The sequence below is a fragment of the Serpula lacrymans genome (assembly GCF_000218685.1).
Source record: "Serpula lacrymans var. lacrymans S7.9 unplaced genomic scaffold SERLAscaffold_1, whole genome shotgun sequence".
Taxonomy (NCBI): Eukaryota; Fungi; Basidiomycota; class Agaricomycetes; order Boletales; family Serpulaceae; genus Serpula; species Serpula lacrymans.
The window spans coordinates 3,352,417-3,375,537 of NW_006763290.1; the positions used below are offsets into that span (position 1 = coordinate 3,352,417).

The window sequence follows — 23,121 nt, forward strand, 5'->3', positions numbered from 1 at the left end:
TTTTCTCTTTCCTCTGACCAGGCCGGGCATTTGCCTCCGCCAGTCTGGAGAAGGGCTGACAGCTTAACAAGCGGGCCACCCCCTGACAACCGTTCTCGGACCAGGGTTTAATTACTATAACTTTTACGTACATTTTCAAATAATATAGTGTGGGTAGTTGGAGATTGAGATCCAATACTCAGCTGGGAAGAGGTAGATCTGCAGATAGCAAGCGGGGACCCCCAATTACCTTTTTTTACATTACCAAAGGGAACAAGTCGACATGTCATTGCAAAGCCAACCTGACGTCAACACTCTATTGCACAACATGTGTGCACAGGTTTTGGTGTTAACCAGGCAACTCGCCGAGCTACAGGCAAACCCCACTGCAGCAGCCCCCTCAATTGAGAAGAAATTTAACAAGAAAGTTGAAGTCGTCACTGACCCCAGGACCTTTGAAGGAGACAGAGCCCAATTTGCTGAATGGTGGATCAAGCTCCAGATCTGGGTTAAGCCAAACTGGGACATATTTGCTGACAATTACGAGGTAGCTACTGCGGTCTGATCAGGGTAGGTCGTGCTCTCTGATATATTCTCAGACATCAGATCCCCTTAAAGTCCTCGTATTCTCGCAGACATTGCGGTGCTATCTCGGCTAAAAGGACCTGTGGTGGGTCAATACACCCAAGTTAGAATGCAGGAGTGCTACACCGCGGGAGTGTGGCCCACCTGGGACAATCTCAAAGTAGAGATCAAAAAATATTTCAAACCGCAAGCTGAGCGTGACTGGGCACGTCAGCAAATATGTTCCTTCAAGCAAGGCAACATGAGGATGGATGATTTTGTGACCTGGTTCCTGGCTCTCTCCATCCAAGGGGGCTTAGGTAATTAACATGCAGTGGAACTGCTGGAACACAATGTGAACCCCCACATTGCAGAACAGCTCTATCTGCAGGATATGAGGAGTGACAACCTCTCCCAAGCAGCGGAGGAGGTTAGAAAGATTGGTAGGGTCATAGAGCTCTACAAAATGCATCAAGGTGGCGGGACCACCACCAAAAACAACTATTCCCAGAGGAGCCCTGGGTTATCAAACCAACATAAAAATTACTCTCACGGGTTCCAACCACTTGGGTTGCAACCAGGACGGGGAGCCCCTATGGATATTGGCGTGGTCCAGGGCGGACAAAAGCACAGATTCACCTGCTTCAGCTGTGGGCAGGAGGGGCACATGGCCCAAGATTGTACAAACAGAGCACGGGCCGCTCAACAAAAAAAACAACCAAGGGTGCCAGGCGCGCCAACTAGAAACTGAAAAACCGGATGATCGGCTCCAGACTCTGACCGGGCATTCATACAACGAGATCCGAGCTTTTTTCTATGATCAACAGGTTAATGAGATGAAGGCTCAGGGAAAAGAGTTTGGAGCGTAGGTCGCTTGGGTGCCTTCGCTCCTCAAAACAATGAAGTAAACCACAACAAGGTGGCCCCTGCTCCGGGGCGTTGCACGAGCAATAATGGAAAGAAGGGGATGGCTCCCCAATTTGTAAATAAATTTCTAAATTTGTTATCTGAAGTATGTACTTGTATATGAAGCTGTGACTGTGGATTCATCTTAGACCCACCTGACAATATAGCTGCTTTGAGCGCTGATTCAGAGGGTCAAGATGATGAAGGAGTTGATGCTAGAAATACTTACAATACCACCGCTGTACCAGCGTCTCCCCTGGAGTGTGGCCCCGGCGAGACAAACAATAGGGTGCTTCATCAGGAAAAATGGGGGTAGCTATATAGAGCTCTATAGCACTATAAGTGCTCATAAAGCTGTTATAGTGGCTAAACCTGTTATAGAACCTCTGCCATCTATAGAGCCTCATATAGCTCTATAAATGCTCTTATAGATGTTGGAAATTGTTGTGTGGCTGATAGAAAAAAATTAACACAGACAGGATTTGAACTCTCAACCTGCTAGTCAGCTTTTGGGTGACTGAGCAACCTATCACCACACATCACATTTATCCACTACACCATGAGAGCTTATAAAATATATCATACAGGTGTTATATATTGACCTTTTATGGACTTAGATTATTTTTTTACTCATTGTCACTACTTATATTTGGATAAATCATTATTCTTATTTTTATAAATATCAAAGATACAAACTACTATCTCACTAATACAGGCTATATAATCAATTAATACTGTATGATTTATTAGCCCTTTTAAGCACCTTGAACTATATTATAACTATGACCTTTACAGCTATAGGAGCTATGTAGGCTGCTATAGGCTATAAGAGCACTTATAGTACCTTGCCTATAATAATATACTTGACTCCAAACACTTTTGGCCTCTTTCTATTATTGAACAAATTTATTAGATTAATCCAGAGTTTGAGGGAATTATAGATACTTCTCCCCTTGGTTGAGATTTTGCCTACTACTATGCTATAAGAGCTATAAGAGCTATGATTGCACTGATAGTACTATAGTTTCTATGAATGCATTTATATATATAGGTGGTGGCTATATAGCGCTATATAGCAAAAGGGTTTTTCCTGATGAAGTTAATTCTGGTAAAAATAAAATAGAAAAACATGTTTCTTTCGATACTTCTTCTTTTTTGGAGCCACCCTTTCCCAAAATCCCAAGGTGTGTGTTGATGCGCACATATTTATTCCAAAGGAGATCTGTTTAGACGTTGGTGTGGAAAACCTTGCCCGAGGCATAGTACACCCAACTAGTGCACTGCTTGATTCAGGCACAAACAGCATCTTCATAGATTAGGTCTGGGCGGAGAAAGTTGGACTGCCCCTTGTAAAATGTATCTATTCCCGTCTATAACATTGATGGTACGCTTAACACGGGTGGCTGTATCACGCACAAATGTTCTTTTGTTGTCAAGTACCAAGGACACAGAGAACAAGTCACTGCCAAAGCTACCCAACTAGGGAAGATTAGTTTAATCTTAGGCTGGACCTGGCTATTTAAACACAATCCTGAGATTGACTGACAGACAGGGGTTGTCATATTGTCATGTTGCCCTCAGGAATGTAAAAACTTGGGTAAACCGAGTTGCATCCGTCAGACTGAGTGTCTTGAAAAGATAAACGCTGGTCACGTTTATGACCTTAGATGTTTAGAAAAGATCAATGATGACGATGACGAGGTGAAACCTGAGGAAGAGATTAAGAGGCTGGTACCTCCCAAGTACCATGACTTCTGGAAAGTCTTTTCCAAACATAAATCAGAGCACTTCCCAGAGGCTAAGCCCTGGGACCATGCTATAGATTTGAAGGACACATGATACTACTCTCGGCTCCAGAAAGAGATGAGGTATCAAGTTCCGTAGATGAACAGCTTGGGAAGGGTTACATCAGACCTTCCAAAAGCCCTATGACGTCCCCGGTGTTCTTCATTCCAAAAAGGATGGTAAAAAGTGTATGATTATGGACTATTGTTACTTGAATGAGTACACGGTTAAGAACGCATATCTGCTGCCTTTGATCAGTCACAGAGTTGAATCCAGCATTGCCACTACATTGAAGAAACAAGAAAACAGGTATATGAGAAGAGAAGAGCAGGAAAAGATAAGATTTGAAGAGCTCCTGAGTCAAAGTATAGCACAGGCCAAAGCCAACACAGCTCAGCAGGAAGATTGGAAGAAACAAATGGCAGCTCAATATTCTGAAGCATGGTGAGAACGGGAGGAGACAAATAGAAAGGAAGCTGAAGCAAGAGCAGAGCGTGAGGAACAGCTGAGATTGTGACTGGAGTGGATGGAGGCGTAGAAAGCTTGTGAGATGGCTGCCTTGATGCAGAAACTAGAGAATATTGCCAAGAAAAATGAGGTAAGTTTGCAGACAACATTAGTTGTGAGTGTACTTACCAGGAGCTACTAAAGAGGCTTCAGACAAGAGTTACGAATCCAAATCACTCTACTGAGAATCAAGGGAATGATCAAGCCCAGTGCCAATCCGAGGAAGATGTTCAAGGTACGGATTACTTGAGATCCATGTCGAGATACTCGCAGAGAAGCCCTCTGGACTTGAATTGCAATGCTGATATCCCAGATAATCATCTGGCCCATACCCAACCCACAAATCATCCACAAAGAATGGCTTGGGTACAAGTATCTTTGCAGAGTCCAATGTTAAGCTGTGATATCCACAGAAGTATCTGCAGGGACAACATTAGTAGCGTACAAAGTTATAAGTAAACTTCTATTGGACTTTTACTATGGCTAATAAGAACTCTGATGAGAAGATACCAGATCTCCCAGAATCATCACCACAATTGTCGTCACCACAGATCCCAGCTCATGTGGTCCGTGAAGACGAAGATGAAGACATGATTGGTTAGTCTGATAGAGAGGGCAATGTGTCAGGCCTTCCCAGGTCTGTCGTCTTTTTCATCCACACAGACAACCATTCTAGGGGACCAAAACAATTCTCAAACATGCAGGCAGCAAAATTTAAAAGCTGCTAAGATACAACAATATCAGAATAATAAGGAGCTACATAAACAGTACATGGTGAGTCACCTCAAAGAGACATCTGGAACTGATGGGACTTACAATTCAACAGAGGCTACTGCAGTGTATATTCAAGTTCAGATTTTGTGTTGGAAAGGACAATAAATATGCATTACATGAGCTTGCCACAAGGCGTGATATGATTGCATTTAACAGGGGTGATGACAAAGTGTCTGGACCTAACCAAGAAGACTTGAAGTTTGACATGAACAGTGATTCATCATTTGAGTGGAATCACAAAATATTCCAGTACCTGCTGGAAGACTTTAAATGAGAGGCAATGGGATGGAGGCTCCCTGACGCTCTAAACAGCTATCTGGAGGATCTTGTGGTAGAGAAGTTTTGTAGGATAAAACTGTATTGGAAAGTGGCCCAGAGGCAAATCAACGTGGAGGATGAGCTTGAATTGTGGGACAACGTCAAGAATAGACTGATCAATAAACAAGAGGATAGATTGATGTGGGCAAGACAGAGGGAGAAAAGAAGCAATATAAGCAACATGCTACTGCTTATGGTGAATTAATTACTGGAAGTGAACAGAAATTCGAGCATAGAAAAAGGACTCTGGAAGTGGTGATTGAGATGAAGACACAGAATGGGGCACAATATGTTGCCATTTGAGAATGGCTACGAGACCTCATTGAGCATGTGGATGAAGATAGCATGAGCTCAGAAGAAAGCAATGTGGACAGAGATGACAAGGCAATAGTGTAAAAGGTGTATCAAGTGAAGGTGATGCTTTGGCGGAAAGATATTGCAAAAGAGCTGGATATAATCAACAAGACCAGGCTACAAGGCAACAACCTGTACTCCGAAAAAGGTTCCAAGCCTGCTAGGAGAGCACGAAGCAATAAAAATCCCCCATCAAAGTGGGGACTAGTGTGCAAGCTTCCTAGGGCTTTCTACAACAGTGATTGGTATGACAATTAGAGTGCCAGCTACCGCGAGTTAACAATGAAAGTTTTAAAGGACCAATTCAGATGGTTTAAGGTTAATGGACAGGGGGTGACTCGTATGTAGGGGCATGACATACTAGTAAGCTCGTAGAATCTGTAGTGCTGAGTATGGACAATAACTACTTCATGGAGCTAAAAGATAGTACAATTGGGTTGTAAAAACCTCCCAATTGCAGGCGGATGTTGGTGGTGGTGAATGTGAGTGAGGAGAGTTGAGACAGATTGGACTTGGAGAATTGCCTGCATCGACCGCTAAAATGGTACAGACTGACCAGGTAAGAGTGTGCAACTGGGAGGTAAAAACCCCTCAGTTGCAGCGCCAAGTTGGAATATTGGCCAGTGGCTGATGGATGGGTGATGGGGTACTCGAGTCGGAGTTTGACTTGGTGTTTATGGTCATGTGACTGAGTTGCACTTGCCCACCTCTAATTATATTCTGCCACTCAAACACGACACCAGCTCTACCTTCACCCTGTACCACCACCATCCTCAGTGTCTGTGGCATTTTTACACCTCAGACACATTCAAGATGGACGATCAAACATACCAAGTCTCTCTATTCTACTTCTGTGGTGTTTATACATCACAGACATTCTTAGAAGAACAATATTACCAGTGCCACTGTTATGATACACAATTTTCGGACCTTTAATTTTCATTCTCCTCTTCAACTTTATACTGTAGTTTTCACACTCCATGCCATGCGGCACTTTCCTTTTTGTTCAAACTCCTCTTTCTCGTGCTGCGCTGCCTTTATTCTTATTTAGCTACAAGTCTCTCACGCAGTGGAGCTGGTCACACGGGCTGCGCCCTCTAACATCATCAGCCACTGCTTTATCAAACTGTATAGTACAACATGTACAAACAACCTGTAGTAGTATATATACCTCAATAGATCCAGGAGACTCCTCAGCGGGTCCTCCTGTTGTATACCCACAACTAACTCGGTCCTACCTAAGGGGTAACTACTCCCTCATCACTACCTTTATAGTTTGTTCTAGTTGTGCGCCAGAGTAACTAACTCTTGGTTGTGACAGCCACTGCACCATTAAGGACCTCCATAAAAAACAGAGATTTCCAATTGCAATATCAGCCATATCCACCCCATAAATTCAAACATCTAGTCCCAGGTATATATACTAATACAGAGTGTTTGTACATATGTACTGTACAGTTGATAAAAGCAGTGGCTGATGATGTCAGAGGGTGCAGCCCATGTGACCAGCTCCACTGCATGAGAGACTTGTAGCTAAAATAAGAATAAAGGCAGTGTAGCGCAAGAAGGTGGAGTTTGAATAAAATGGAAAGTGCCGCATGGCACAATGTGTGAAAACTACAGTATAAAGTAAAAGAGGAGAATGAAAATTAAAGGTCCGAAAATTGTGTATTGTAACACTCTACTTCTCCATCCAACCAAAAAACTCCCTACTCAGCCCCCTTCTATCTCTCCTCTCTAGATAGTGAACTCAAATCCAGGCACTCAAGCAGCGACTTTGGATGTTGAAGGTGCTTATTGCACAATTCCTGTTCTCCCCAACCACAAACAAGCTCCTATTGTTCACTCAGAAAACTCCTTGTATATTGATCATAATGTCCCCTTCGGTCTCACCTCAGCCTCAGGACTACAAGGAGAAGTAGCCGATGCTACAATCAATATCTGGCACACTCTTGGAATCCACCCAGCTCTCAAATGGGTGGACAATTTTGTCATATTCCATTCCCCCCATCCCGAAGGAAAAATAACAGGCATCTGTGCCGACCAAAAATACTAATATCACTATAACCTCTCCTTAGCCAAACAGCTCATCTCACCTCTACAAATTCCTTGGCACCGAGAAAAGGATCAACCATTTGGTGACTCATTCATCTATCTCGGCTTTCTATGGAACATACCATTAAAAACTGTCACTCTGAATCCAAACACCTCAAATACATCACCCGCTTATCACGCTTTCTCTCCGTCTTCGCTGACATTCAAGTTCCTCAAGAAGAAGCAGAAATAATTAGCGGAACTCTCTCCCACATTGCCTTCATTTTTCCACAAGGCCAGTCTTATCTGGTTCATCTATACAGATGGATCACCAATTTCCCGCATGACCATTTCCAACATTACATGTGCAGCTCAGTCATCTCAGACATCAGATGGTGGTTCTCTTTACTCGAAACCACTCACCCACCCAGATCCCTCTCGTCACGTTCACCTACATGGGACTATCAAATTTGGGTCAACACCTCTACAAGCATGAGCACTGGGATACTTTTGAACAGTCAATGGGATGCCTGGCACGCTCTCACCAGTTGGAAGGTTCCAGGAAAGGACATAGGGTGGCTCGAGGCCATTGCTGTCGAGCTGGCAATTCTCATCACAATCCACAAAGGCATCATTGACACTGATGTTCTCATACATAGTGACAATGAAGGTGTCATTGCCTCATTTCAAAAAGGTAGATGTCACAACATCAATACCAACCCCGCTACCAGACGATCAGAACACAAACTCAGCTCCTCCCAACTGTTCATCACCCTCATATATGTCAACACCAAACTGAATCTTGCCAACCCCATATCTTGAGGTATATTTCCTCATTCATCATCCCGTCTTCCTCTCAATATCACATTATCAGACAACATATCATCTTTTTTTCAACATGTCTGATCAACATACCATAAACAAAATTCTCCAAGGTGTCAACATAGAGACAGCAACCAACAATCTCTATCACAATTTTCCCATCAATGTTTGCCAACAAGCAAACATACCCCCTTTGGGTATCATCCAAATACCTAAAAAACCAACCAACTCCATCAAACCATCTCCACACCGTCCCCATGTTCTTGCCCGTGATAGGGTCCTTCTTTAGACTACACCTCATGCCCATTCTTTCCAGTCAAAACTCAAAACACTCCTCCCTGCTTCCCAACTACTGAAATTGTTCCAAGTCATGACCCAATCCCTTGATGAGAACACAAGGCGCAATTATGGTGCAGGTCTCCTACTTTTCACACAATTTTGCAACTGTCTCAACATTCCCGAGCATGATTGCATGCCTGTCTCTAAAACTCTTCTAGCCACCTTCTGTGCCAACGCTGCTGGCTCAGTCTTGTCTAGCGCACTGAACAATTAGCTAGCAGGATTACATTATTGGCACATTATCAACGGTGCCAATTGGTCCGGATCAGACATGCTACATCACATTAGACGATACTTCTCCAAGCTCGTTCCCCTCACCTCCAAACAAGCCAACAGGCCTCCGGTCACCATAGAAGCATTATACATTCTGCATCAAGGATTGAACCTCAATGACATGTTTGACGTCACAATTTGTGGTTGCCAGCATTGCTTTCTGGTCTTGTTGCAGGTTTGTCTCCACTTCTTACTGATCATCACACCCTCCCCCCATAACCTCAATCTTCATGTAATCCATTAATATCTCGTCTAATGCCAGATTCAGTGAACTTGTCATACCAACCAGCAACTCCTTCACTGCTCAAAAACACGTCTCAAGAACCATTTTACCCATCCCTTTTTGTCAACTACCAGACACAACCACATTCTGCACAATTCACATTCCCTGATCAATGTAAGGACCATTTATATTTTCTTATTTTCTTATCTTTTTGTTCCATGTCTTGGCTCTCAGATGCCTTCCCTGTTACACCTCTGGCTCTAGGGCTAGAGGTATCCTTTGCTATCTTGCTTCTCATAGCCCTCACAGGCTTTCTTAACCATTGTTACCACTTCATATCGCAGATCAGAGACTGGGTAGTACTCCCAGCCAGTCAGCACAATGGGTAAGGACTGGTGGTATAAATCTCACCAACCAGCTTCAAGCCCCATCAGTGCCTAGAGATAAAAATAGATGCTTTAGTCAGGGTCGTACCTCATCATGAGGATACAGTTCCTGAACATGCGTGACAATACTTATTACTAGTACATTCTCTCACCTGCTTATTAATCCTGAAGTCGTACAATAGTTATTCTTTTTCTTATTGGATAGTTTCATCCTCAGACCACTTGACTTTTATTCTACTTCCGGTCTGAGAGATAGACGATTAGCTATAAAAACCCTACATACTCATGTATCGTTCTTTAGCTTTTTATTACTTGAATTACCCACTTTACTCCTCATCAGAACCCTTGAGTTTACTATCAGTCCTCTACCTGCTATAATCTCTAGCATCTGACGACCTCAAAACTCATTGTACCTCTTACTCCCTGCAAGTGCAGTCGGAGACTGATATTGTTTTTGTTATAGTTTAACATTGCCTTACAGTCAAAAATCACACTCCAAGATGGAGCCGACATACGCGTGACCGCACGTCAATGCAAAATGTGCCCATTCACGGCTCTCAGGTCTCAGTTATTGGCCAATTCTTCCAGTCCTGACTCTGCACCACTCTTCTCCTATAGCTCAACAAACGGCACATGGGCACCCATGACTAAAACCTGGTTTATATCCAGATGTAACAATGTTTGGGCAACTGCGGGTTTTGTGACAACACCAACAAGACACAGTCTTGGGGCACTGGAGCACAACAAAACAACACTCAAAAGAAGAAGAAGAAGAAGAGGTGGGAGTGGTTACCTATTTGGTAGGACCGAGTTGGTTGTTGGTAGACAACGGGAGGACTCAATGAGTCCTTCCCCAAGATCTATTGGGGTTTATATCCTAATACAGGTTTGTTTGTACATATGTACTATAGAGTTGCTAGAGGCAGTGGCTGCTGATGTCATGGGGCCTAGCCTGTGTGACCAGCTCCACTGCGTGAGATACTTGTAGCTAAAATAAGAATAAACAATGTGCCGCACGAGAAAGGTGGAGTTTGAACTAAAAGGGAAGTGCCACATGGCACAGTGTGAAAACTACAGTACAAGGTTAAAGCGGAGAATGAAATTTAAAGGAAAGGTCCGAAAATGAAAAGTAAAGTAAATGGTCACGTGACTGGTGATGTGACTTAGGAAAAGTAAAAGTAAAAGTGTGAAAAAGGAAGTGTGAGTAGGTACTGGTATGTCAATTGTAACAGGTCTCCCTTGCATGCCAGGGCACTTGTTTAGGATCGGCTGTGCCACAGAATTGTTGCTGCAGGGAACAAATCCAGATATTGTTGCAATTTAAAGCTGTTGGCGAATTAGGGCTTTTTTAGAATATTGGAGAAGGCCTTTACTTACAGGCAAAATCTTTATCCTGAAAAATGGACCAATTTCTACCAACTGGGTTAAAAATACATGTATCACTTCTCAGGACATCACACACAATATCTGGTGGTATTTTCACAGTGGAAACTCCCCATCTTCTCTTGCTCAAGAACACTCCATCCTCTCTTTACTACAAAACTTTGACCTCAATGCCTCCTAGTGACTCAGATGCTGCAACTCATGTTTCTTGTACTATACGTTCTCACATGCATGTAGGTCTATTGTATCTTGTCTTGCTCACACTGACAACACTGGCATCTCCCTTACCAGTGCTACTCACGCATGTACAAAGCCGCTTATTTCCCAACACATGATGCTTGCCCTATGATCATCAATGTGCCTTCTTTGTTGCATGACAAATGCTCCTGCTCTTATATCACTCAACTCAATTACCACTTGTTCTTTCCACCCACCATCCTTGCCGCACGAGAAGAACTACATCAAACTTACTCGGACATCCATGACACACTCGATGGAGAAGCATCTACTCCAATACCTGAATACAACGACGACATCCTACCCATTCTGTCTTTCGAGCGTGAGCCAAGCACCCATATCAACTCCATAACTTTTGAAAGAGTACCTTCCTTTACAACTCCCATCATTTACCTCAACAATAAGTTTACTATGTTGTTTCACAATGAATCAACCATATCTACCATTGAGAATAAAATTGTAAATGACCTGCTCGACACCCACCTGCATTTTTACCCACCTGCATTTTTACCATGACCACTGCAAATGGCGTGGTGGAATTGTTATGATCAAACACTCCCGTTCAGATCCGTCCGCCACCACACACCTCTCCCAAAGAGATATTGGCCTTTTGAATACCTTGGTTCATGTGTACGTTCTCTTGCTTCCTGTGTTCTGTTCTTTACTAATTTTCTACAGCATCATCACCTTTCATCACCTCATTTGAGCCTGCATAGATTACTGTACTGCACTCTCATTTGACTGTTATACATTTCTAAATTTCAAAAATAAAAATTTGGTGTACTGCGTTGTATACAGACCTTGGTGTATACTGTTACAGCGTTTTCGGAAAAGCTTGTCTGCACCGTTTTTTTTCCGTCGCGCCCTAGAAATATTATATAATCAGCTCAATTACCACAAAAGGACAGGTGACGGAATCCCGGATTCCATCGATCACAACATTTGTACTTACACGCTACCAGCAAAGAAACCAAGCTCAGTTTGGCTCTGTCTGCCCTCCGCCCAACCTTCACCGCGGTTGACCACATATCCTCAATGACATTGTGTCAGACCTGTAACACAGGTGTTTTCCAGGCGGCAGAGCACAGGTTATTGTTATCTCCTTCATGGAATCCGGGATTCCTATTGCCATCCTTTTTTGGTCATTGAGCTGATTATATAATATTTCTAGGGCGCGATGAAAAAAAACGGCGCAGACAAGCTTTTCCGAAAACGCTGTAAGTGGCCTTTTAGGTGCCAGGGGTGCCCGGAGGGCGATGTTATTTTGGTATCTCGGTCCCAGGATATGGTTTGTTTATATCTATTAGGTAAATGCGCATCTCACAAACTGTTCATTTCCCTAGTTGCGCGCACCATAGTCTCAATCACTCTCACTGGTAGGACTTCAGTTTGAAATAACTTGGCCTGTCCAAAAGCTTTTGTAGAATGGCAACTAATATGCGTGGCCTCACGCAGGTGTGTTTGACTGCTATGATGGTTATATACTTTACATGACTTCGGGTAGTTTATTGCAGATATTCGTGGTGCTAGAGTTCGGGAGTTGGAGGAGAAGAGAATTAACAAGGAGATGGCCAATATACGAAAGAAGTTTAAAGGTTTTGTGCATTGCAAACTCCCATTAGTTTTTACACTGATCCTCACCTAGATGGGAATTTAGATGGCTATCAGAAGAAAAAGTGATCATCCTCTCTTCTGTAGAGTCATCTCATAGTTTCATTTCCTCATTTCTAGATATGTCGCAAAAATCATCTTCACCTATATTTTGGGCTACAAGATAGATATTGGTCATATGGAGGCTGTCAATCTTATCTCGAGCTCAAAGTATAGCGAAAAACAAATAGTTTGTAGTTTTACCAGATCAGCTGACTTTTATTCATCTCATGGACTTAGGGTTATCTAGCAGTAACCTTGCTCATGCACGAAAATTCAGATTTCCTGCGTTTAGTTGTCAACTCTATCCGCAAAGATTTGGACGATAACAACGAGATCAACAACTGTCTGGCACTACATGCCGTCGCAAACGTTGGAGGCAGTGAAATGGCGGAGGCTTTGGCAGAAGATGTACATAGATTATTGATATCTCCGTGAGCGTCTCATCGCATTATCGTCAGTAATGCCTGATGTGTTGTTGGGTCAGAACATCCCGGAGTTTTGTAAAGAAAAAGTCAGCGTTGACATTACTCAGGCTATATCGAAAACATCCTAGAGTCATTCCTGCTTCTGAATGGGCACAACGCCTCGTATCCATCATGGATGACCACGACCTCGTACGTGGCCTTCGCAATGGCACATTCGTATTTTTATAACTTGTGTCAGGGTGTGGTGCTATGTGTCACTAGTTTAATTACAGCTCTAGCCCAAGACCATGTTGAGGCTTTTTCAGTATGTTACACCAAAGCGGTGGATCGATTATATCGAGTAGGGGGGCTTTCGTTTTTGAGGGACAGTGTATTAACGTATTAACAGCTAGTGATTGGACATGAATATCCGGCAGCATATGCATACTATAAAGTGCCATCTCCCTGGTTACAGGTGAAGTTACTTCGTTTACTGCAATACTACCCTCCTTCAGGTATTTTATCTCATCGAGCTTCATGTTCTTGTATTAATATAATCTGCAGAAGATCCAGCTATCTACTCTGTTCTCCATCAAGTCGTGCAGGCCACTCTGAGTGCCGGGGCCGAGACATCAAGGCATATACAACATAACAATGCTCAACATGCAGTTTTGTTCGAAGCCATAAACCTTACTATCCACTTGGGCGTTAATACTCTTGTTAGTACAGCTGCAATGCTTCTGGCACGTTTTATTTCTTCCAAGGAGACAAACGTACGCTATCTTGGACTAGATGCCATGGCCCGCTTGGCTGCCCGTGCCGATTCATTGGAGCCATTAAAGAAACATCAGGGTACCATTGTTCTATCTCTTCGCGATAGGGATATATCTGTTCGCCGGAGGGCACTTGACATGCTCTATAGCATGTGCGATGCAGACAACTCAGAGCTTATCGTCGGCGAGCTTCTGCGTTACCTCCGAGTCGCCGATTATGCGTTACGTGAAGAAATGGTTCTCAAAATTGCCATCCTAACGGAAACCTATGCCTCCTCCTACAAGTGGTACGTGGATACCGTTTTGCAGCTCATCAATGCAGCTGGCGATCATGTTGGGGACGAGGTCTGGTATCGTGTGGTACAGATCATCACAAACACAGAAGACTTACAAGAATATGCTGCTAAAGTTGTTTGTGAATACCTGAAGGCACCAACAGCGCACGAAAGCTTAGTGAAGATAGCAGGTGAGAAATTACTTTTAGGAATCTGATTTGCATATTCAATAGATCTCATTGTAGGCCATGTACTCGGCGAATATGGTCATTTAATTGCAAATGAGCCTGGGTATAGCCCTATAGAGCAATTCCAGATCTTACACATCAAGTCACAGTTTTGCGTGGCTTCTACGCGCGCTCTGCTTCTTTCCACCTACATCAAATGGGTGAATGTTTTCCCTGAAATCAAAACACAGCTTATCAATATATTTGAACGTTACCGTCACGTTCTGGATGCGGAGTTGCAACAGCGTGCTTGCGAATATTATGCGCTTGCCTGTAGACAAGATGATGACGATATGCTGCAAAATGTATGTGAAGAAATACCTCCCTTCCTTCCCCGAGAAAGTGCCTTGCTGGGACGTCTACACCGTAAACGTGGCAATGCAGAACACAGGCCATTCTGGGTTCACGGAAAAATAGAATCAAGTATAGAGCGCCCGGTTATTAAAAGTTCTTCAACTTCGAACCAAATTTATGACGGCCATGGTGCTTATCCTGTGCAGATGGGTGATCCTAGTGTTGTCAGATCTTCAGACGGACTCCTCCATTGCTCTCCAGCTACAGCATCGCAACCAGGCACTGTACCACCTTTATCGCACCCTACCATTAATCCAGGCCTCCGTCTTACACTTGGACCCGATATTGACCGCTGGTTCGTGGCCCTGACACATACTGAAGACGGGATCTTGTACGAGGACGTACAAATTCAAGTTGGAGTTAAGTCGCAATACCAAGGCCATATTGGCCAGGTGGCCGTTTACTTGGGTAACAAACTTTCGGCTCCTTTGTCATCCTTTACTGCGATTGTAGGTGTCACTCATCCGGAAGCACTGTCGGTATCATTCGCGAAGATACCTCCGAGTACAATCCCTTCGCGTACTCAAACTCGGCATATGTTACATGTAACTTGCAAAAAAGCATTTACGGATCCTCCAACCATCACTGTATCTTTCTTGGCCGGTTCACACCAGTCCATTTCGATTCGACTGCCCATCGTTGTTACCAAATTCTTTCAACGCGTAAAATTAAGTCAGTCCGAGTTTTTTCAACGTTGGCAGTTGATTGGTGGCCCACCTCGGGAATCCCAGATTGTGTTTCCTATCTTATTGGATAGCAACGGAGAGGTTGACATTGACAAGCACCGACACATCGTTATAGGTTTTCATTTGGAAATCCTTGTCAACATTGACCCCAATCCAAATAACATTGTAGGTGCAGGCATTTTCAACATGTCGATTGATGGAAAGGTTGGATGTCTTTTAAGACTGGAGCCAAACAGAGAGGCGAAGGTGAGATCAGTCATTCCCGCTACTATTATCATGTGATTTTTTATTCATCATCAGCTTTGTCGACTGACGGTAAGGAGTACTTCGGCAGAAGTTGCTTTATTAGTACGGAGAGTCCTTGAAACGGCACTGAAAGCATAGTGTAACCCTTGTTCGGATCTGAAACCACGTTGCAGATTTCGCTCCGGTTGTTTCCCTGTGAGGGGGAATAAGTGGATGGTGGATGATTGGTTACAGGTATCAGCTACATGTGAAATGTTAGACCTACGCCCGACTATAGCTTTTTATGTTGGGATAGAATCTTTGCCAAACTAGTTGCCACACCATACTAAGGCTTGAAGCAGGTGATGATCACCGGAAACAACTGTCACACCTGTCGCTCCCACGGTTGTCCTGTAACTAGAGTGGTTAATAATTCTCTGATGCACCTCTAATAAGAGGGGATAGGCACTTTGTGCTGCCTCTTTTATTTCCTTGGTCAATTAGATAGACTCTGGAAATGGGACATGCTGTCCTCCCCTTGCCACCAGAGTCCGGACCCGAGGGACCTGCACAGCCAGGCCAGATGGTATCATCAGTCATGTTACCTCCAGGACGGCATCAATTTGATAACTAAAGGGGTAAACGTGGCATATGATGTTGATGCAACAACACAACATCGCTATAATGAGTCATCACAATCTCCTCACCAGTGTTGCCATCACCATCACCATCAACAGTGAACCACTCCTTTCCCTCTAACTGCCCCTTCCCCCTGCTTATGTCACAAAACCCATGGATCTACAAGCTGTGGAGTGGAGGCTCCTGTTCATTGACAGCTTATGGGAATGCAGCTATGTGAGCCTATAGGCTGTCACTGCACAGGAGGTCATTCTAACACTATCACCCCAGTACGGCGCATCTTTGTCGCTGCCGCCAATGATGCAGGACACTTCCCCGCCCTCCAATCATCCCTTCCCGCCACTCATAGAACTGGTACACACCATAAGGGCTCAACAGTACCTTCATCACTGTCGCTTACTAGCTCTCCCCGTCCTCCCTCCAATTTGCCAACTCCCAATGTTGTATATACCCAGACACATCAAAGAGGCCTGTGTATTGCCCGGTTATAGGAACATGTACCACATGCACCTATAACCTGTCACTGCACAGGCGTCAATTCTGGCATACAATAACATGTCCTGAGGGGTGTCACTTTGAACACTCAACTGCTGTTGAGGACAACGGTCACCCATATTACATTCAATTCAAGCATGTCTAGTTGCTCTCACACTTCCCCCTCCCCAAGCCTTCTCGCCTCCCTTCACCCCACTCAGCTCCTATCACAGACATTTCTTCGTCTCATTACTTCCATGTTTACAGTAGGTATGATATTCATATGTTTGGGGTACATGGAGGTGAGTACATGGAGCATAATGGGGCACATGGGGATCTATTATGACATAAGCCATCATTGGGACTTCACTCATCTTGGTCAGAGTTTTCTCGGGACAACACAATGACCTCCGCACTCTTTGGTGCCCTTTGGTTAGCTCTTCATCGCTGTGGCGCAACCTGTCTATTATCTCCACCACTAACCCTCTCATTCTTGCTATTCTGAGTGATCTGGCGTCTCTTACGCACTACACCCGCATCAGATTTTTTTTTCCTCTTTTTCTTCAACACCTCACCTGCTTGCCCATGTTCATTCAGCTGTGCCTTATGCTCTTGGAGTTGGGCTTGAGTCAGCTTCACCCAGTGACAGCTCCCAGTCTTCCGTGCCTCACGGAGTTTACAAATTTTCAGCACAGTGCCTATCACGGATGGGTTGACAAAAGGCATGTCCTGGTGGAATGGCTGTTTCATATTGATCATATACCATCTTTGTTTTCCGTTTCAAGATGCTTCCTGTTGTAACAGTGACTGAGTGTAATTAAATATAGACAATGTGTACTTACGCAAGCCGCTCCTACAAAACCTGGTGCACAGTTGGCGGCAGTCAGCAAGGTCTTCTTGTTTGCAGACGGCTGAAATAATAACGAGATAAGAGAAGATTAAATTAACTCAATGCAGTACTCACTCTGATTTCGTGAACAAGCCCATTGTTCGAATAACATAGCAAGTTTGTCCGGGTCTCTCCCAACAACATCCTCCCAGAAGTCCATTGAGTTATTGCTTCCATACCAGGTGGGCGCCCCCAAGTCAAATATATGACTGCGGGTCAGGAAAAAACAACCCCAAGCACCTGTCCTTGCAGCGAGATTATTGAGCTGAAAACAAGAAGTCAGTGAGGATCATCAATGAAATGATGTCACTTTACCTCCTTTCCAATCCTATTTGCGGTTGCCAGGACATCCCTTGCTGCTGCTAAATTGTTAGCACGGCTTTCCAAGGACTTGGTTTCACGATGATTGAGAAGGCACCCACAAAGATCGTTGTCTTTGTCACGACTTGAACCAGAAGCGCTAGTCTGAGCGCTAATTTCCTTTTTCATTTTCTTTGATATCTGATCACATGACAGATAAGATATGTTAAGCTGCTGCTTTAGCGCGGATAACATAAATACGTAGTTATATCAGATCACGTGACCATCACGTGACATAAGCCTAGAATCATTACAAAGAACATCAGTCAGCGCCTCATGGCTGCTGCATGTTAGCTCAGTCAGCGCCTCATGGCTGACTTTCAGAAACATATATATAGTAGACCATCATGTACATATTTTCCTCAGTTGTTGATTAATTCTCAATCGTTACTTGAAAACGCTACTTGTTTGATTTAAGCTTTTATCCCTCCGTTAACTCGGTATAGGGGATAGAGGTTTTACACAATCAACAACTGCTACAAGTACCGTTTATGAACATAACAGCAACAATCCTAACAACCATCATCGTCACCATTATCATCATCTTACTCATCCTAACCTTACTGAAACACTCAACCCAAACCACCACTACTCTTCCACTCCATCACATCCCCGCTCGCCCCAACACCATATTATCTTTCTTTCCCGCCAACGTATCACCCTCATCCTCCCAAGACTCTTTTGTCACTATCCCCCTCTAGTTACACTTTTATATCATCATAATCTCTTTGGTGTGGAACCACTGGGATTTTCTCGGTTTTACCTAGTTTCATTTTTGATTTCCTCTGACCAGGCCGCGCATTTGCGTCCGCCAGTCGGGAGAAGGACTGAAAGCCTAATAAGCTGGTCACATTGGGACAACCGTTCGGACCCCAATTTATCACTATACTTTTTACATAAAATTCGTAAAATACAAAAATAGTTACCATACCTACATAGTCAGTAGTGGGCTGAAGAGGACCACTTTGACTCAAAGAGAATAGATAGACTACTAGGATCTTAGAAAGCGGTGTATCGATCCAGCTTATCACTGGTGAACTCCTTTCTATGCTTAGTAGAGAATTTTACATTTGGATCGGAGAGCAACACATTTACTCTCAAGATTACGTATTCAAAGGGCAATTCCCTTTACCAGAAATAGAACCCATTAGAATCCCATCCCCTTTAATCAAATCCGAAACTCCCCCTCCTCCCCAACTCACGTTCAATGTCCAACCTAGAATATCGCGATCTGCCCGAGCCATCCAACAGCACGGACAGCGCATTTACCAGGGAAATGATGGACGCATTACCCAGAATAGACACTCCCCCCCCGAAAGAAGCGCGATTGGAAGCATACGTAAAACAAGAAGTAGAAAAGGCAATAAGACAGACACAAATGCACTACCAATCGCAGCTAGACGAGGCACTCGAAGAAGTGAGCGTCTTGCAAAGAAAATTAAAGAAACAGATACCGCCACCTCCAGAAAAGGTGGAAAGAAGTAGAACGGCACTGGAGAAACCCGAGAACTTCTCCGGAGATAAAAAGAAGTATAGGGCCTTTAGAGAGTCCTTATTACTACATTTCGAAGACGATGCCGTATATTTCAAAGATGACCGAAAAAAGATAAGCTTTGTGCTATCTTTTATGAAAGAAGGAGAAGCCGCGGCCTTCCGGACCGATTGGCTAGAGAACCGAGTCGACGCCCAACAACTGGGGCTCGATATTACAAACACGTACGGAAGCTGGCCGTATTTTGCGGACAAAATGGAAGAAAGGTTCAAGGACAGTTTTGAAAAAGAAACTGCCAAGAACGAAATATTGACCCTGAGACAGGGCAATGAAACCGCCCAAGCCTTCTTTGAAAGGTTTGAAGAGAAGAAAAGATGGGCGGGATACACAAATAGAATAAATGAAGAGTTCCTAGTGTCTCTACTCAGAAGGAATATGAACAAGCCGCTAGTGGATAGGGTGATCTACGGCGGGCACATTCCAAGAGATTACCAAGAGTGGAAAAGGGAACTCATCAGAATAGACTATATTTGGAGAGAGAGAGAAAAAGAGAAAAAAGGCTCCGATACTGGGAAGAAACCCTACTCGGAACAAAAGAAAGAAGGAGAGAAGAAGAAAGATGGAACCGGATATACCTATACCGGTAGCGGAGAAAGAATGGAGGTAGATAAAGCAAAGTTCCGCACAGAGGGACGATGCTACCGATGCGGAGAAAAGGGACATAGAAGCTTCAAATGCAAAGACGCACAAAAAAGGAAGCCACAATTTAATGTCCGAGAGTTCTTAGAAAAGATGACGAAAGAGGAAAGGGAAAAACTCCTTGAGGGTTTTTAAAGAGGCCAGCGGTACCGCATCGACCGACTGAGCCTAAAGACGTTTCGAATCGGTTTCTTCCTTTGACTGTAGATACATGTGACTCAGAATTGTTACGCTGCAGCTTTAGCGCGGATGACAATAAAATTATTTCCACTCAGACAAAGAAAGAAATCCGAAACGAAAAAGATGCAACTAGAGTAAAAGCGGCGCAGAGTGATAAGACATCCGCAGTTCCGACGGCGGGCGAATCACTAAAAAGCGCAGCATTTACGATAGAACCTAAGATTCCTACACCCGATGCGGCGAACTCTACGGAGGAAAACGCAGCAGAGACTGTAGAAGAAAGGTCAGGAACCCCTTTAAAAAAACCTAGAACAGAAGTTTGGACCCCAGAGTGGGTAGTAGACAGGCTAAGAGACCAAAAGGAAGAAAGATCCATTGGGATTCTAAGTGCCTGGACACATAAAAAAAGAACGAGAGAAGTAACCCGGGAAACGATCAAAGAAATCAACCGGTTACCAAAAGTAGAAGCTATACAAGCGATCATAGAAATTGCCTCCCCAAAAAAGTACATTAGGGGCACCCAAGGCAATCAAATGAACGTAAAATGTAAGCTTACTACATTAGATACTCTCCAATCAGAAACAGTCGAAGCACTATTGGACAGTGGATGCACGGGGAGTTGCATCGACTCCCAATTTGTGAAAGACAAAAGATATGAGACAAGGAAGATACCGAGACCTATTCCAGTCTATAATGCAGATGGAACTCTTAATAAAAACGGAGCCATCAATGAATTTGTAATACTGCTCATGGAAATCGACGGACACGTCGAAAAGATACATCTTGCCGTAACCAATCTGGGTAACGGAAAAATGTTTCTAGGACATGAATGGTTGAACAAACATAATCCTAAAATAGACTGGAAAGAATCGAAGTTGACCTTTGAAAGGTGTCCTGAAGAATGCAGACCAAGGATCCGAATCTCTGATCCAGAGGAAGATCCTGAAATATTCTTTGAGGAACTACGAGAAGATGAGAGGATGATACAGGTGAATCTCCATAATTTCGAAGATGCCACGATCGACAATCAATATTACCATATCAGAGCCCAAGGCACAATGGCACAAAAGCTAGCAGAAGCTGCAGGCAAAGATCGAAAAGAAGGAGGATTCGAAAAGATAGTGCCAAAACACCTCCATCAATACAAAGACGTATTTGATAAAAAGGAGTTTGACACATTACCTGAAAGAAGACAATGGGATCACGCAATCGAACTAATACCGGGAGATCACTCCCTAGATTGCAAGATCTATCCATTGGCAAGAGGAGAGCAAGAAGAACTAGATGCGTTCCTAAAAGAGAATCTGGAATCGGGACGGATAAGACCATCGAAGTCCCCATTCGCATCACCATTCTTCTTCATTAAAAAGAAAGACGGGAAGTTGAGACCAGTTCAAGATTATAGGAAGCTAAACGATATCACCATCAAAAATAGATATCCACTTCCGTTGATCGGGGAACTAGTAGACAAATTGAGTGGAGCCAAATACTTCACAAAATTGGATGTAAGATGGGGATATAATAACATCCGAATGAGAGAAGGAGATGAGCATAAAGCGGCGTTTAGGACAAATCGGGGATTATTCGAACCACTAGTCATGTTCTTCGGACTGACAAATTCCCCCGCCACGTTCCAAATGATGATGAACACGCTTTTTAGAGAGTTGATAGATGAAGGATTAGTAATCATATATCTAGATGATATCATGATATTCACAAAAGATATAGAAACGCACCGAGCAACGACGCGACGTGTGTTAGAAATCCTAAGAAAGAATCATCTCTATCTTAAACCAGAAAAATGCGATTTCGAACAGACAGAAGTGGAATACCTGGGACTGATCATCTCAGAAAACGAAATTCGCATGGATCCGGTGAAAGTAGAAGGAATCAGCAAATGGCCAGAATGCAAAAATAAGAAAGACATACAAGCATTCTTGGGATTTGTGAATTTCTATCGAAGGTTCATAGAAGGCTTCGGGGAAGTAGCCAAACCATTGACCAAGTTAACGGGAAAAGAGGATTTCATTTGGGGAAATGAACAACAAGAAGCATTCAACACATTAAAACAACGTGTAGCTTCAGCCCCGGTGTTAGCTCTCCCAGTACCACATGGCCAATACAAAGTAGAAGCAGATAGTAGTGACTTCGCTATGGGTGCTGTCTTATCACAAAGACAAAAAGATGACTGGAAGCCAATTGCATACCTCTCCAAAGCGTTAAACCCCACAGAACGCAATTACGAGATCTATGACAAAGAACTTCTTGCCATCATGACGGCACTTAACGAATGGAGGCATTACTTAATAGACGCGGAAGAGGAATTTGAGATATGGACAGATCATCAGAATCTGCTGTATTTCAAAGAACCAAAGAAGTTGAATAGGAGACAGGCGCGGTGGATGACAGAGTTGAGCCAGTACCATTTCACGATACATCATATGCCAGGAAGGAAGCATATAAAAGCAGATCTTCTCTCCAGGCGATCAGATCATAACAAAGGAGAAAACGACAACGAAGACGTCGTGTTACTGGATGAGAAACTATTTGTAAGAATGACTCTCTCTCCAGAACAAAGACAAAAGATCGCAGACAGTCAAGAGAAAGAATTGGAGATTTCAAAGTGGATTACGAAAAGAAAGGGAAATGTAGATGAGCTGATAAAAAAGATGAAAGGAAAGATAGAAAGGAGAGAGGATGGTTGGCTAGACGAAGACGGTTGCATAGTATTCAAAGGCAGGATCTATGTACCGAAGGATGCCGCGCTAAGGGAAGAGATTATCCGACGAAACCACGACTCTGTTATTGCAGGCCATCCAGGAAGATATAAGACAAAGGAGCTAATTACTCGACAATACTGGTGGCCCTATATGGACAGAGATATCACAAGATACGTAGATGGATGCG

At 43.6% G+C, this 23,121-nt stretch overlaps 4 protein-coding genes across 4 annotated transcripts; 3 read left to right on the top strand and 1 right to left on the bottom strand.

The window, feature by feature from the left end:
- Positions 1-2,811: 2,811 nt before the first annotated feature.
- SERLADRAFT_344623 (uncharacterized protein) lies at positions 2,812-2,994 on the top strand (the record flags this gene model as incomplete). Its single annotated transcript, XM_007312506.1, has 1 exon — positions 2,812-2,994. A coding segment is annotated over one exon (183 nt), but the record flags the coding sequence as incomplete, so codon positions are not given.
- A 1,226-nt stretch (positions 2,995-4,220) lies between these two features.
- SERLADRAFT_432291 (uncharacterized protein) lies at positions 4,221-4,789 on the top strand (the record flags this gene model as incomplete). The annotated part of the gene is made up of 3 exons (XM_007312507.1): positions 4,221-4,338; positions 4,418-4,515; positions 4,568-4,789. The coding sequence occupies 3 exons, from the start codon at positions 4,221-4,223 to the stop codon at positions 4,787-4,789; spliced, it is 438 nt and encodes a 145-aa protein (XP_007312569.1).
- Positions 4,790-12,213: 7,424 nt separating this feature from the next.
- Positions 12,214-15,845, top strand: SERLADRAFT_353578 (uncharacterized protein; the record flags this gene model as incomplete). Its single annotated transcript, XM_007312508.1, has 11 exons — positions 12,214-12,339; positions 12,389-12,479; positions 12,530-12,560; positions 12,616-12,724; positions 12,775-12,968; positions 13,022-13,151; positions 13,201-13,302; positions 13,351-13,456; positions 13,506-14,180; positions 14,235-15,502; positions 15,557-15,845. The coding sequence occupies 11 exons, from the start codon at positions 12,310-12,312 to the stop codon at positions 15,638-15,640; spliced, it is 2,820 nt and encodes a 939-aa protein (XP_007312570.1).
- Positions 15,846-16,111: 266 nt separating this feature from the next.
- SERLADRAFT_404750 (uncharacterized protein) lies at positions 16,112-17,643 on the bottom strand (the record flags this gene model as incomplete). Its single annotated transcript, XM_007312509.1, has 6 exons — positions 16,112-16,279; positions 16,771-16,818; positions 17,078-17,335; positions 17,358-17,386; positions 17,437-17,505; positions 17,559-17,643. The coding sequence occupies 6 exons, from the start codon at positions 17,641-17,643 to the stop codon at positions 16,112-16,114; spliced, it is 657 nt and encodes a 218-aa protein (XP_007312571.1).
- Between the last annotated feature and the right edge of the window lie 5,478 nt (positions 17,644-23,121).